The sequence below is a fragment of the Ascidiella aspersa genome, chromosome 1 (assembly GCF_963924565.1).
Source record: "Ascidiella aspersa chromosome 1, kaAscAspe10.2, whole genome shotgun sequence".
Classification (NCBI taxonomy): Eukaryota; Metazoa; Chordata; class Ascidiacea; order Phlebobranchia; family Ascidiidae; genus Ascidiella; species Ascidiella aspersa.
The window spans coordinates 19,976,458-19,993,198 of record NC_139447.1 but is presented as its reverse complement, the minus strand read 5'-3'; the positions used below and the strand labels follow the sequence as shown (position 1 = coordinate 19,993,198).

The 16,741-nt window shown below is 34.3% G+C and overlaps 1 protein-coding gene across 1 annotated transcript in view; it reads right to left on the bottom strand.

Moving 5' to 3' along the window:
• Nucleotides 1-15,715, bottom strand: part of LOC146168206 (engulfment and cell motility protein 1-like) — a 78,724-nt gene extending 63,009 nt beyond the window's left edge. Inside the window, exons 1-2 of the mRNA XM_083388957.1 lie at nt 15,586-15,715; nt 1,248-1,346 (exon numbers count right to left, since the gene is read on the bottom strand). Coding sequence (XP_083245083.1) covers nt 1,248-1,346; nt 15,586-15,666 — 180 coding nt within the window. The 5' untranslated portion in view covers nt 15,667-15,715. The remainder of the gene's footprint in view (nt 1-1,247; nt 1,347-15,585) is intronic.
• Between the last annotated feature and the right edge of the window lie 1,026 nt (nt 15,716-16,741).

Here is a 16,741-nt window from a genome sequence, read left to right as displayed (position 1 = left end):
TTTAATACCCGAATTAACAACTCACTTGCAGCTTTAACTAGAGCAGGGGTTTTTAACCTTTGTTTGCTCATGGCCCACTAAATTAGTAAAAAAATGGCGGTGGCCCATTTAACGTTTAATGAAAAACATCAAGTTTCAACAACACAATAATTTAATAAAGCTTGTACATTATTTCAAATGTGTTACGTCGCCCTATACTTAATGAAGTGGCTTGGAACCGCCCAGGCGAGTAGCTTAATATATAAAGCGGGGCAGTAAATATCATGAGCAGCCAATATAAAAAGGAACAGTTTATAATAAAAAGCGCAAAGGCGCCGGAAATTTTACGCATTACATTCCTTTATCTTCTAATTTTGCAGTTTTACAGACTTTCTGAAAATTTCTGAAACCATTTAGAGTCCTAAAAACTGTACTTCCTTGCAACAGCTGACGGAAAACAGAGGGCTTTTGATAGCATTTGGAAAGTGAAACCAGACATTGGTGCTTTATATTTTGCAACTTCAGATATTTTTCGAAACAACTCCCAAGACTAATTATAAAATGCCAATAATATTTTTACAATGATATTTTTTGGGTTTCGAGTGCACAGTAAATCTCCCTTTCCACGTTGGTGTAAAATTTGAAAACAATTGTTCTATTTTTATACTCCTGGTAGTTCCTGGTGGTTAAGTCAGTATTCGATTTATGACGATAGAAGGTAACATAGGTTTCAAAAAAGTTTTAATTATTATTGAAGTTGATAAATTTACACCTGAAATATTGCATAAGGTCAAAATACTTGCAATACAACTGATTGAAAAGTACCCTGAAACACAAGTAGGCCTACGGGAACGTCGCGGCACACCGGTTGCGCAGCACTGTCATAAACCAGGCAAAATAACTGCCCGCAAACAAAACAATAAACGTAACAAAGAATAATACGAAAGCAAGGCGATTGCCATTGTAAAAAGAAATGATGTTACAAACATAGCATTAGGTCGAGGTTTTTGTCATTTATCTGTTGGACTCTTATGTGTTCATAATGACATGACTTCCATGGCCCATAGGTTGAAAACCTCTGAACTAGAGGTTTTGGTTATTTTCTAAAATTACTATTTAAGATGTAACACAAGTTACATTCCAGTCTACTATATTAGCAAAGTGTAAAAATATAAATTGCAACATGTGCATAAGTGCAAAATAACATAATGTTTTTTTGTGAATACAATGAATTACATGTAAATACAATTGAGATACATGCAACATACCAGATTGATTTCATACAACTGTGGTGACGACCCAGGTGCTTCAATGGCCACTTTTACAACATCACGTTTTCCAGTTTGTGCAATTCTTGACATAGTTCCCTGTAAACAATTTTTCATATAAAATATTTAGTTATATACCTGCTAATTTGTTTGTAGAATTGTAATGTTTTAACAAAAACAGAATATAAATGTAACTAGGTATGTACGACTAGAAATAAATAATAAAAATAGTTTGTCATGAAATTTATCTCAGAAGCCTAAAACTTTTATTTTTTGTTTCAAATGTTATTAAACAACAACAAATTTCATACAATAACAACAATAGAAACAAAAAACCAACAACATTTTATTCAATGAATAGTTTTTAAAGAAGAATATGTTGGTACTAAGTTTCAGATAAATTAAACACTTTGTGTTTGTAGCAAACTAAATGTTTATAAAATTATGCAGGAAAACAATTAGTCTTTAGAAAATTCAGTCGGCTTAGTAGTTTTAAGATAGAAATAGATTTTGCGTAAAATGACTTAATTAACTTCAGTCTTGAAGAAATATAAAAATCAATACAAATATAAATGGGTTCCTAACAACTAATGTAGCTGTGGCCGTGGCTGTGGGGTCTCAAAAACATATCTTGTCCAAAAGTTTAAAATAAAAGATGTGCCATTCAGGTACTTTGACTACTTGCTTGCAAAGTTAAAAACCTAGCTGAATTGTCCTAAAAATGGTGAACCTAGCCTAGTTGTGCTCTTCATACAGAATTTGTTTCACAAAGTTGACATCAAACAGCTATTTCAAATTCTCCAAACAGGTACCATCTTGTTTGTGATAGGAGAGCTTTTATAGTAGGAGAGGAAGGAGGTAGACTAAATGGTGTTTTTAACCTTTCCTTCAAGTTAACCAAAACAAATTTGCGCTGGGGCTAACCACTTTAGCGCATAAAACACAACTTAGATATGCCTAACAGAGACATTAATGTAGGTTTTACCAATTTGTTGATTTTTTAGTATAATGAGTTAAACATTTTTTTTATATTGTGTAAACAGGAACTTCTATTGCAAAATCTTTCTACATAACGGAACAAACTATTCTATTCGCCGATGTGTCGCATGTACATGCTCCTGAAGGAGTTTGGATTTCTTAGACACAGTAGAAATAATAAAGCCCATAAAAAGTAAATTTTCTTACGTTTCTAATAACTTTATTCATTTTTAACATGCTGAGAAGGCCCGGATATATTACTTCGGTTTTTCTTTTTCATTTCAGTTGTACACATATAAGGTTTGACAATAAACTGATGTTCCCAAAGTGCACAAATGTCAAGTGAAACAACATTTCTATTTCACCCATGTCACTTCGGAAGTAAGTAATCTCCCGCAGACAATAAAATCTAAAAGAAAGACTCTTGCTTTTGTATCAAATGATGTTAAGACTGTTTACAAAAACAGGTATAAAACATAAAATCAATTCTTTAAATATTTCCAAAACAGCCTACAGATTTTTAACAAACATAATCTCCTAGGCGAAACCAGTGTTTTTCAAGCTTCTCCAGTCACAAAATTTTAAGCATTAAAATTCCCACTAGGGAATTTGGGTCAAAATATTAATCGCTTACTGGTTGTCTGCATATATGTTGTTGCTGCATTTGTCATATATGAGATGACCTGAGAAAAATAAAGTTCTTGTATAGATTTAGGCAGCAATGCAGAAAGTGGATGTACGAAGAAATTTCTAGAAAAGAAAAAAAAGACAAGAGCTTTGCACTTGTATAAAAATTATTGTGCAAGTCTAGGTCACTTGATTGAGCTGATTGTGACGCCATTTTGTTTGTGTGCTATCATGTGATTTAGATGATGCTAAATTTTTCAATATTTTCTGGAAAGTTATGCAGGCAGTTAAAAGCCCGCATGGCAATTGCTATATAGAGAAGAATTCAGAAGAGAGCGGTCGATGTAAGAGGGCCTGTGTAGTGTGTAGGAAGATCAGTGTATTGTGATTTATTGTGTTCTGCTAGGTTATTATTAGTCATTATTAGTAGCAAGAAGTTTCGGTTTGAGTGTGAAGTAAAAGAGTTATTATTAAGTGGGATTATTGTATTATTACGACAGAGAGACTTTCAGAATACTTAGAGTTCTGTCAAATGATTCTTGGAAACCAACAAAGTTAAAACAGCATTTACAACATGCTAACTCACAACGTAAGGATAAAAGTAGAAGCTTTTTTGAGCGTCATGCTTGTTCTTTGAAAAAGATGAGACTAGGTTCTATTGGGACATACTATGAAGTAAACACAAATGCAGTTGAAGCATCTTACTATGTTGCTTTAGAAATAGCGAGGCATAAAAAGTAGGGATGTTCAAAGTAGAATATTGAATCCTTGGATTCGAATCCAGATGGAATTCGAATCCAATTCTGCCGTTTATTTCGAGTAATTGGAACCAATAAAATTTAATGTTTTACCGCGGATTGTTGCGCCTAATTGCACAAACGCGTGTGGTAAGTTGGCCTCTCGCTGCGGCGACCAATTTGCAGTGCTTGCTTTAAATGTAACCTGGTAGTGGAGTGTCAGCGTTTTTTCGGGCGACCAATTACCGTGTCTTGCGTTAACGTTCGTCTAATAATTAAGTGTCAATCAAGCGTTATTGGGCGAGCGATCAAGGAGTAATGTCTGGTGTGGAGTTCGCAATTTCCCTAAATGCGTTAAGTGGCAAAAGTAACATTACGTTGTAAAACGTGCTGGCCGTCCACAAAATGAACTATAGGGTTACTTAAGGTCAACTTTAGGCCAATATTCAGCGAGGTTATGCAGTTATGCGCAGTGTAATTGTCAAGAATTCGTTAAGTCAATAGTAACTTTGTATTCTTTGCAGTACATTATTTGACTGCATAACAGATCACGTTAGTAAAAAATAAGCCCTTGGTGAACATTTGATAAAACCTTGTGCTTAAAAATAGTTTAACTTGGGCTTGAAAATAAAGATAAGAAAAAAGTTGTTGCCGTTACAGCCCAGAGAAGGATACAAGACATGGCCTTAGATATAGAAAATCGTGGTCAAACTTCTTTTTATCGCGGGCCAAAAACAATTTTTTATTACCTTGCGGGCCAATGTTTTTAAATTGCCATTCTTAGGCTCATTGTTGGCAAATTATACATAGCCTATGACATATATACTAACTTTATGAAATGTACACCTTTGTTCAGCTACGGTAGTTATGAAATAATTTCAACACTAAAATTTTGCAAATTCACCTTGGCCCTTAGATTTTGCAAAAATGGTAAGTTTAAGGCTAGGTCCTATAACAAGGCGAGGAACTAAAAACCAAGAGATATTTTTGAACAAAGTGGTATTGTACTGCATCACAAAGGATGATTTTTTGTCAATTACAATAACAAAGAAACAAAAATTGAAGTGATATTGCTAGATTGAAGCAAAGCTGACTATCAGTTTGCTGGCCAAAAAATCAAAACTCGCGGGCCAACTTTGGTCCGAGGGCCTGCAGTTGGACCACGCTGATATAGAAGATCAAATTATACAAAAGTCTGTTGCATTTGGCTTATTTTTTTTCTATTCAACTGGATGAATCTACTGATGTGGCATCGTGTTCCCCAATTAATGGTATTTGTAAAGTATGTCTATTTCCAATTCAAACGAATTCAAAGAGGAGCTTCTCTTTTATTTATGTTACGAAACAACTACGAAAGCTGTTGACATATTTGAAAAAGTTTCTTCTTTCTTTAAATCCAAAGATCTTTTATGGAAAAACAGATGTGGGTGTTGCACAGACAGAGCTCCAGCTATGTTAGGAATTAAACCAGGATTTCAAGCTCATGTTAAAAGCCAAAGTCTAAATGTAAAGGCATGCACTGTATGATTCATTGTTATGGAGACAACTGACTCAATGAACCTTAGTCTTTCTCTTTCTCCAGGGAATGTCAAATATTGCAAAACATTTTGATTTTGTCAATTTCTGTTTTTTTTTTGGATGTTCCAAAAAATAAAATCATAACATATCATGTTCTGGTTTCTAAAACGCTTCCTGCTGCATTACAGGAAGTTTTTCATCAAATAATAAAATGGTTAACTTTGTTATAAGACGGTCCCCTAACCAGTGGTGGGATTTAGCCGGTTCGCACAGGTTCTATAGAACAGTCTCGCGAAATATGAGATCAGCAAACCGGTTAGCATTACTGGCTACTGTCAATGGATTTCTTTATCTTATTCCATACATTAATTTATGACATCCAAGTAGCTCACGTGTTTTTTTTTCAAAATGTGCAATGGTCAAGGTCGCCCGTAACAGTCATACATTGTGTTAATTTTTATAATTGTAGCAATTTTCCTTTTGTGATTCTTTGTCTGAAAATTTAATTGTTGCGTCATAAGTACAAGTCATGAGACCACTGCTTCTTTTTAATGTGGCTGTTAGCAGTGATGGGATTCAGCCGGTTCGCAGTTCCCAACATTCGCTGCCTGAGGTTGCATTCTGTTATTGCAACTATTTTAATTATTTTACGGAAAATATGACTTTTTCTAACAGAACCGGCTGAAATATATGACTTTTGTGATAGAACCGGCTGACAAAAAATTTGAATTCCACCACTGCCCCTAACTACCAAATATTTAAGCATCTGTTCACTGACATGGATGCCGGCCATCACATACTTCTTTTTCAAACAAATACTCGATAGCTTTCAAGAGGAAATGTTAGCTAGTCAGTGTTTAACTCAGAAACAAGCTTTGAATCAAATCATAATTTGATTCATTGTTGAATGATGATAGATGGATTAGATGTCTTGCTTGTTTGGTTGATATGTTTGATCAATTGAATTCGAAGATGCAGGATAAAAACACCAAAATAATACAACTTAATACGCTTTGGAAGCTTTCACCAGCGAGCTAAATAATTGGAAGTGAAAAGTGAACAATGTTGCATTGTTTCAAAAATTATCACCAGTTCTGGTTGTTGATAGCAAAGAACAAGTTCTTCCAGATTTGGAAAAATATTTGATTTTGCACCATCTAAATGCATTGGAATCAGAATTCATTCTATATTTTTCTGAAATGGATGATGGTGAGCTTGATTTTATACGAAATCCATTTACATTTTTGGTGGAAAAAGTTCCTGATAAATTGGAGGTTAAATTTTTAGAAAAAATTTCAGGGAAAAATCAAACACTGAATTTTGGCTACGGATGTGTAATTCCTATTACAAATTGGCAGAGAAAGCTATTCAAAGTATCCTCCAGTTTGTCTCCACTTATTTATGTGAATCAGATTTTTCAACTCCTTTGCAAATGAAAACAAGACAGAGAAACAGATTGAAAGTGGAGAATGATATTCACTGAGTATTTGCTCTATCCAATACTCTTCCATGCATTTATGAGTTGTCCGAGACAAAAGCAATCACAAGCTTCACACTGACTGTTAAATGCATTGCCTCGTATATTTTGAATATATTCTTTAAATAAAATATTTTTGATTAAAGTTCATGATATATAGTACAAAGATGAATATTTGAGGCCATAGAGCTTGCGATCAAGAGTTTAATTTCTGTTCTAAGAATTATCGGTACATTAAAATATTAATGTGAATAATATTTTAGCAAACTAAATTTGTAGGGGTTATTAGATTTGAATATTGACTTAAAGGGTGGACAGGACAGACAGGTTGGAAACCACTGGTTTAGCGGAACACCAAACTAAAAAGACAAAGGTTTCAACAAATGACTTCCATTAAAAAAATACACAACAACCTTAGAAGTGTCAAAAATTGTAAAACCTGGAAAATTTATCTGGAAAAACCTGGAAAATTTCCCTTCTTTTGAATTAAAATGAGATTCACTGTAGTTCTTATGAAATGTAAACTAATAAACTTTTTTGATGTCCTGAAGCTGCTCCACAAAGTAATGGTTTCATTGTCAAGATAATAAAAGTCAGTTCTTTAGTTTAAATATTGAATGCCTAATTATTCAACCAAAAGCTATCTGGCATGATACTGTTTAATATATTTGTGAAATGACACAGGATCACTTTCATCTTAAACATCAACCAGAGTAATAAGGCTAAACAATAATAAAAATATACTTATAACGATAAAAACAACCGTATTACAAATGGATAGAATCTGTTTTGAAAGAATTTTGTTTTTAGTTGGATGCCTTGTAGGTAGTGTTCACAGGTGCTTTATAAAGATGCTGTCACTTCAAATTGGTGTAGAAGTACACAAAATAAATGTTATCTGTCGAAAATTAAATTTTAATATAGAATGCTGATTGAATAAAAGGGAAATTTTTAGTTAAAAAAACTGCAAAAACGGCACAAGGTTCACAGAAAAATCAGGATGGTTCACATACATCTTCCAGGCCTTGTCAGTGAAAATTCTGAACTATTTTATTGAAAAGTAGTTTATAACCCAGTGCTCCGCAACCTTTTTCCACTTGCGGCACACCATCAGAGCTTAAAATATTCTGCGGCACACCTACGAAATATGTGACGATCGACAATAGACAACAAAACCAAATATCTTGAGCTACCCAGAAAAAAGGATTTCGTTATTCTAGATTCGAAACCTATTATTCTAGAATACCTTGGGATTCTACTTTGAACATCCGTAAATACGACCCACTTTTATTTTAATAGCACTATTTGATGTTGACATAGATGGATATGAGTTTTATCACTCTGATGGTACAACAAATGCATTCAATGTAAACGCTTTAAGAGCTGTTTAACCCAGTATTTTGTGTCTTACATTAAGTGTGGCCAACTTTTTTTTGATTGCAATCGACATAATTATTTTCAAAGGTTCACGATTAACCAGTTCAGTAATAAAGTCACAGAAAAAAACGTACATTGTGCTTCCACTTAACATCTAGAGCGGTAATTAAGTAATTATTACATAAAAAGATATACTGCGGTTAGCAGATTTAGCGATGGTAGCTGCTGTTACGGGTAAGTAGGCGCAGGCTCTTAAGGCGAGATCCAACGGCCGCCTATGGTCTTTTGCACGTCTTTGTTAAGCCTGACTCCAGAAAACAGGCTGCTAAATAACCTGTCCTTAACCACTTCTTGAACTCTAGATGGGTCACTTCACTCAATTGATATTGCTTGGTGAGTATATATTCACAAATCTCAGTACATACAATAAAATAGCGCGGTGATTTAGGGCGCTAGTCCGTAATTTGTATCAAGTATAATGAATTTTGAAGCTCAAAGCATTTGGCTTGGCGCCTGGTCTCACCTCAGTCAACGCCGGTCACATGCATAGTGACAGCAAACTAGACAATATAGAGTAATATCGCATGACAAATGCTACGGCGGGTGTCTGTATACATTAAAGACCAATATATCCATATATAACATAAGAAGCGACTTGCATGTAAATACTGTCAATCCATGTGAAGACCTTTGGCTGGAAGCCAATTATACAGGTAACCAAAAACTATTATAGTTGGGGTAATCTACCGTCACCTAAAAAATAATTTTTAAGACTATGAAATATCTATGGTAAAATGTTTAGTCCAACTTCAACAATTAAATTACACATATTATATATGTGGAAAAATTAACGTAGGATAATTATATAGTCCAAAAATTGAAAAAACTACATTAATGGAACACACAGCATAGCACAAGATGCAACTTTGCAATAAACCATAGGTGTCCAACCGTTTGTGTTTAGGGCAAAATTTGATTTCCAAAATTTTTTGCAGGCCACAATTCAATAAAGTTACAATAATAATAATAATCTATTACAGAAAACAGCTTCAAAAATCATGATTTATTTTAAAACAAAACATTAACGCGAAACTTGGAATTGCTTATTACAAACAAGACTTGATATTTGGCTCAAATGAAGTTGTGGGAATTCGCAGAGAATCCTTCAGGTGACTATCAGATATCAGTGACCTCGCAGGAGATTTAGTGCAATTTATTCTGGAGAAAACTTGTTCACAGGTGACTATCAGATATCAGTCGCAGGAGATTTAGTGCACTTTATTCTGGAAAAAACATGTTCACACAAATATGTGCTTGAAAAAAGTGATAACATAAACATTGCATGCTTGTACAAAAAATGGGTACTTTTCTCGAGAGACATAATTCTTGTAAAAAATTATCAAAGAGCTATGATTAAATTTATCATTTAAGCTGGATTCACACTGAAAGTCAATTAACTCCATTTGCATTGATTCCGGTACATCATCTGGTCTGGTAGGATAAGGACACTAAAAAACTTTAAAACTTGACGCATTCTTTTTGAAGTCACAAAATCTGTTTCCGAATTCTATTATCAGTTCCGAAGTGAGTTTTGCATACTTCTTAGTATCTTGAACCTTACAGCTAAACAAAGTAGGAAAGTGGGTAAGGTTTTGTTGTTCATCTGTTTTTCCCACAGAGATAATTTTACTAGAAAAGCTTTCACATGATCCATGCAATTGCTTAACTGTCCCCCTCTTTAAAGACGTCAATTAAGTTCAATAAAGTGGGACGATATATCAACAAGAAAAGTTAAATGGCATACAAAATTTGCATCCTTAAACTCAGATGACAAAGAGTTCTTTCCATAAATTGTTGTATTTCTTCCTTCAGCCTAAAATATCGCTCTTAAAACATTGCAACGACTAAGCCAACATACTTCGTAGTAGTAAGGAATGTCTTCAAAATCTGCTTCTATGCTGTGTAGAAAATCTTAACATTGTCTTTGACTTAGGCCTTTTTGTAATAACTTGACTAACCCATGTCGATTTCCACACATAGATGCGGGCTAATTTCAGACCCTTCAAAGTTATCATAACAGCTTCCAGTAAGTCACTGCTTTTGGTGGTCCCTTTCAGGGGGACAATGGAAGCTAATTCTTTTGTAACATTGAAATGTTGGTCAACCCCACGCACAAATATGGCTAACTGAGCGGCATCTTTGATGTATGTGCTTTCATCAATCGCCAAGGAATAAAATATAAAATCTTCAGCTTTTTGATGGCTCTATTTTATGGAAGTCCCTAACTCTCCGACTCGTCGCGCAATGGTTTGCCTAGAAAGACCTAATTTTTCAAATTGTTCTTTCTTGTCATGCTCATGGTATCAGCACCCCGTAGTAAACATTCTTTGACAAATTCTCCATCGGAAAATGGCTTGCATTTTTTCGCAATCTTTCCGGCCACAAAATAACTAGCTGCAACAACAGATTCTTGTTGAATGGAAATATTGAAAAAAAAACTGTTTGTTGTCCAACAAGTTTACTTTTCAAATTGGCAACTTCTTCTGTTCTATAGTGATCTTTAAATTTGTCATACGTTGGTGCATGAGTAGTCATGTAGTGCCTTTTAATGTTATAATACTCCTTTAATCCAGAAACTGATTTGTTGCATATTAAGCAGATTGACTTGCACAAAAAGGTACTCTTCGGTCACTCCACCTCTCCTGAAATACTCAGTTTCCAGTCTTTTATTTGCCATACTAAATATCAATCAAAGGCAAATATCACAGTAAATTTACTAAAATGTTCCTTGAGGGGAGATATCTAAGATGGAATAGTGCTAGATGCATACTTCGTCTTATTGCTTTTGTTTAAAATATGCTTAAAATGTATATATAAATTGTCTTACGAATAACCATTATTATGTCATTTATTTTCTGCCCGCTGCAGCTGCTTGTGTTCTAATGATTTTTTGCGCACATAAAGATCTAAGCATCTGTTGTTTTACCACTTGATTTTTTTTGGTGAGAAAAAAATTGTCATCATATTTACTAGTGAGAATGAACATGAAATGCGGAAAGTTCAACGGACCACTTCGGAGGCTGAACGGGTTGGACGCATCTACAATAAACAAACCGACCAGATATAGTTCACACAGTAAGCCATCTATACTCAATCACTTTTACACAAACACATTACACCAAGTAGAGCCAGCAATCCTTAGGGTTGGAGTACCTGATCGCTTGGGCCATTATTTTTTCACCTGAAATATGAGAAATTTTGACCTTAAAATTTGAAATTTTGACCTAAAAATATATTTTTTTAACAAAGTTTCGAACTATTACAAAAACATTGATTTAAACAGTATATAGTTTTTTGAAGTATTGCATTAGTGCCTTGGCGGTGTCAACCACACGTCTTTGATGTTTTACTGACTATCAGTCGAACACAAATTAGTTATTTTTTTAGGTTTATGCAAAACTCATGAAAATGCTTACAACAACTATAAAAATTCCTATGAAAAACAAAACACTAGTTATTTTAGAATGTTGTGTAAACAGTTGAAATACATCACAAAAAAAACTACAGAAAATGAATGCAAAAAAAAAGCAAAAAAGATCAATACATTTGCCCCAATTAGAGATAAAAACTATATGATGCAAAAACGAAGTTCGAGCTGAACCTAATGCGATAAATTAGTAACACAAAACTTTTTTTTTGATAAAATTTTAACTGAACGACGATTTCAAAAAGTTGACTATAGTTTTTATTTTTATTTTATAAACGATTTAGGTGCAACTAATTTTGAAAAATTTTAACCTAATGCATAAATTCCTTTTTTGACTTTTTTTGGCAAGTCAAAAAATAAGCGCCCTAATGATCACCTTCTTATTCTAATGAAAGTACACATCAAAGTCCACAAATAAATCAAACACCACTATTTATTCAGTCAAAGTGGCACATGCGAAAAATTTTAAGGCAGAACTAAACAAGACCTTGAAAAGTTCATATCATTCATTAATATATTCACATGTACTCTAAATGAACATTCTCCATTAAGACCATTTTCCAGAAGAGAAAAAAAGCTTACAAAAACCCTGGATAACTAAAGCACTACTTATATCAGTTAAAACAAAACTAAATTATTTCGAGAGTGCTAAAAATGCAAAAATGTAAATAAAATTGATAAATACAAAATGTATAGCAAAAAATTAACTAAAATTAAACAAATAGCAAAACAACACTACTTACAAGAAAGTAAATCTTCAATCCAATCTTGGTCAACCATAAAAAAATAATTATCAACAACAAAACACATAAAACTAGTATAAACAACTTTACACAAGATTGAAAGCTAATCACAGACTGAAAGGAAATAGGAGACAAATGAACAAACACTTTTCAACCATTGAGCAAACTTTGGCAGACAATATTGAACTAACACAACAACATTTTAGTAATTTTTTAAACATACCTGCTCAAACTCCTTTTTCTTTGCACCTAGAACAGAACTTGACGTAAAAATACAGATAAAGCTACATGATAATAAAACATCAGAGGGCCCGCAACAATTTCCAGTACGGGTTACTAGTATTTTGCCCTGAAGAAGATCACCTGTATAGGTTATCGAAACGTCGGGGCTAAACACAATATTTGTCCCCTTTATAATTATTCTAGTACGGTGTATAAAAATGGCAACGGAAGTTATAACACCATACTTAACTGTTCTATACAATGACTGTATTGTTTCATTTTACTTTCCTCAATGCTTAAAAATAGGTCAAATAACACCAATACCCAAGATAACAAACTCTAATAAATGTTCTGATTTTCGACTATATTATTTCACACAAAAAAAAAAAAATTTTAACTATTTGAAAAAATTCTACTGCAACTAATGTTTAGTTTTCTGAAAAAAAAACACACAGTAATCAGGTGCCAATTTGGGCTACGCCAAACACATTTCACAGATCTCCTCATAGTCAACTTTTATGAAATAATTTTACACAGTGTTGATAAACAAGAATATCACTGCACCATATTTATGGACTTAACAGCTATCAAAAGCTTTTGACGCAATAAACCATCAAATTCTGGAACACAAATTACAAAATTATGGCTTTAGGGGTGGACCATTGAAACAGCTAATTAGTTTTATTTCCAGGAGAAAACAATACAGAAAAGTTAACAGTTGGGGCCGCACCTATACCACAAACCTTAATCACATCAAAGCACTTTTAAACAAAGCAGTAAGAATTGTTACCAACTTCACTCAACCTATTTACAATGGACTCACCATATTCCAAATTCACGACTTGGTAGAATTAGAAATTTTCAAGTTTATGTCTAAATTTGAAAAACAACTCTTACCCTTAGTTTTTAATTCATATGTTTGTCAAACTTTCAACATCTACGGTGATAACACAAGGCAACACAAATCGAAAAACTACTTCCATCCCCAAATTAAAACTGATGCAGGAAATAGCTCAAAATTCTTTGCAGTAAATCTATGGAAACTCATACCCAACACGGCCAAACAACTAGCATACAGAAACTTTGTTTCCTTTAGAAAATATGACTTCTTAATAAAACATCTTAAAACATCAATGTGAACACGTGTGTTGTCATGACAAACTCCGCATGTGAAAAAATCCTATGCAACAAAGCAAAATTCGATTCATGTTGATTCTCTCTCCTTGTTTTGTTAAATTAAACGTGTCATAATTATTGCTGTGCTCTTTTGATCTTCTGTTTTCTTTTTGGTCTTTCTACAGTTTTTTCAGCAGTAAACAGTCTATCGTGTTTTAAAGGGTGGCTGACCTGGTCACCTTGGGGTCTTTCGCCATCCTGCAAATTAATTTCTTTGTTTCTTTGCATTTTTGTGTTTTGTCAAAACCATTAACGTGCAAATAAAATATCCATCTATCTATTAATATTGTTGATTGCCGTGGAGAAAGTTATGACAATGCATCCAACATGAGCACGAAATATAACAGAGTACAAGCACTTCTCAAAAAAAATTGTGCTGTAGCCCAATATGTTCCATGTTTAGATCATATGCTGAATTTAGTTGGTGTATGCGCTGCACAATCGTGCCCAGAAACAGTTCAGTTCATTGACCTTGAAAATATCCATATATTCTTTGCTGCTTCAACACACCAGGTGGTGCTTTCAGGAGCGTTTAGAAAGGAGGCACTGGAGAACCTTGCGAATGACCATGGGCAAAAGGCAAAATATCGACAGCAGGCAAATGGTCTCCTCATGAAAATGGAGTTGCTCAAAACTTGAATCTAAAGTGTTTTTTGGAATAGCATTCTCAAGCTTCTCTTAAAGCACAGCAGCAAAATCTCAACATTGCTTCAGCGTTGTGTTCCCCTTTAGCAGGATCCCTAGAGACTTTTGAAGAAAAATTCGCTAAGTTTGCATCATCAGAGGCGCAGAAGATGATTCAAGTGTGGGATTACGACAATAAGAACGATTGTCCTAAATTGAAGACGCAATAAGGAGGATGTAGACAGTGGACGTTCAGTTCCAGATGCACTGTATAATCACTAATCAGTCACGTTAGACAGATTCTGGGTGGGAGTTTTCCTTGTAGTAATGAAAAGTTTTTAACGATAAGTAAGACGACTTTACTTTGCGTTGTCATTTGTCGAATAAACACCCTTGTTAATCAGCCAACATGAAAGAATAACAAAAGGCCAAAGAAAAAAGTATCCTGCGTTCATGGTTGACCAAACAGGAGACGAAAAACGGAGTTTTGCGTTTGATTTTGGTTTCACATTAGCTCAAGATGCGTGACCTAATTACATTAAAACCATTCCCGCTTAGGACGGTGAGTAAAACCCTGACAAAAACGTACAAATAACGATAATATCACTCACGAAAGGGGGGGGGGGGGGGGGGGTGGGGGCGGACACCCTTCCTTAATCATGGGCTATAACATGAGGCTAACAGTTTAAAATGTTACAACGTAATGTGCAATAGTGATAAAGAGCTCACAGTATGGTGGATTGTTTCATTTTGTTTAACCAGATAAAATCCAGGTAGACTTCGTACACTATTGTGGTTATTGTAGATGCAATTGATTTTTAACCACTTAAAATAACTGGTAAATATTCTATTTAACCTAAGCAGCGTCGGGCATTTCGTCTAGTCTATAAAATATTCAATTACTTTTCGGTAATTATCTGTACATCAAATCAATTTGCTGCAAGCCCCCCACTTAGTTTATCCGGCACTGATATGAGCTGTTGATCCTCAGTAGGTCATAAGTTCGAACCTCCCCACAGGCTGGTGGTTTTTCTAGCCTGGCCTTGCTTGCATGAAAATCCTGTATAGGCCAACTTGTACAAAGCTTTTATGGATGCATCACATGTACTACATTTTGTATTGGGTGATTTAATATGAAATCACTTATTAGGACTTACAAAAAAAGTAGGGGAAGACACCCAAACCCAAAGATATGCCACTGAGCTCAAAGGCAAGAGTAAACGACTTAGAAGTCTGGTTTGGCTTGCCCAGATCAGAAACATGTTGTGTTAAACATCTTAATCCAGAAGCCACCTTCCTGCATATCATTAAGTAGAAACAAAATGTATATAAATTCAAATTTTCTTGATAAAAGTTTATTTAATTACACCACCTTATCAAAATCTTGAATTTGAATGCCACCAAATTTCCCATCTGGATGAGAGAACTGTCCGGCAGTTGATTTTACAGACATTTAGTACAAAAATTGGATAAACTAAAATGAAAACAATATTTTTTTAAACCTTACATAAATAAAATAAAATGTTTAAGTTAACATGTGTTCATATGGTTTTCAGATTGTTTTTGAGGGCAAAGTAGAGTTTTCTCTCTATTATTTTTACCATGTGCGCAGGTGCCCAACATTTTATGCACAAGCAGAAATTTTGTGCGAAAAGGGCTTGAACTTTAAAAAAAAAATTCTTAACTTTCTTTTAGTACGCTCACATCAATATAAAGTCAGAGGCAGATCCTCTAGCGTAGGGTGGTCCAAGGTTGACAGCATCACGGGCCACAATATGTCTTGAATATACTTTGCGGGCCACATAAAGTGCTATGCGTGCCAGGGGCACACCAATGATTTTCGTTTGGTCGGGGCATGAAATGTTTAAAGATGACGACACAAAGCATCATCAACAAGTAACGTATTTTATAAGGGTAGAATGTTTTTAAGTAGACAAATTTTGCTGAAATTGCTACATGGAAACGGTCAGGGCAGTAGCCTTTAGTCGCAGTTAAAACCTGTAAAACAATACTTTCCAGAAGCGCGATATATTTTATCGTTTATTTACTTTCAAGTTGCAAAAATAGTAATTTATATATGGTCATACTTTTTATGTTTTGTTCATATTAAAATGACGGAAAACAACGCAACTATAACTTATAAATTCGCAAATCAGCCATTTTAAAAAAGTTCCATATAGGACGTACTACGACTTTCAAACCTGTTTACCAAACACCAAAAATTAGGCGTTCTTGACACCCCCTGGATCCCAACTTGATGAGCGATAGTAAACTGGTTTATTTAATGGTGTAACCGGAAATACAATCATAACCAAACAATTCGAATATGCTTGCTGTTCGCTGGTCACTTATATTCCTTTGATTAAACCCTTAAAGGTATGCATTACAATGGTTCAACGGTGGTTGCCGGCCACGAAAAATGATGTGGAACATCCTGCTCTAGCGACACAACAGATCACCCATCTGATGGCTGTGTAAGGTTAACTGGCGCTCTTTCACTATTGTACGTGAAAAGTTATGCAAAAAAA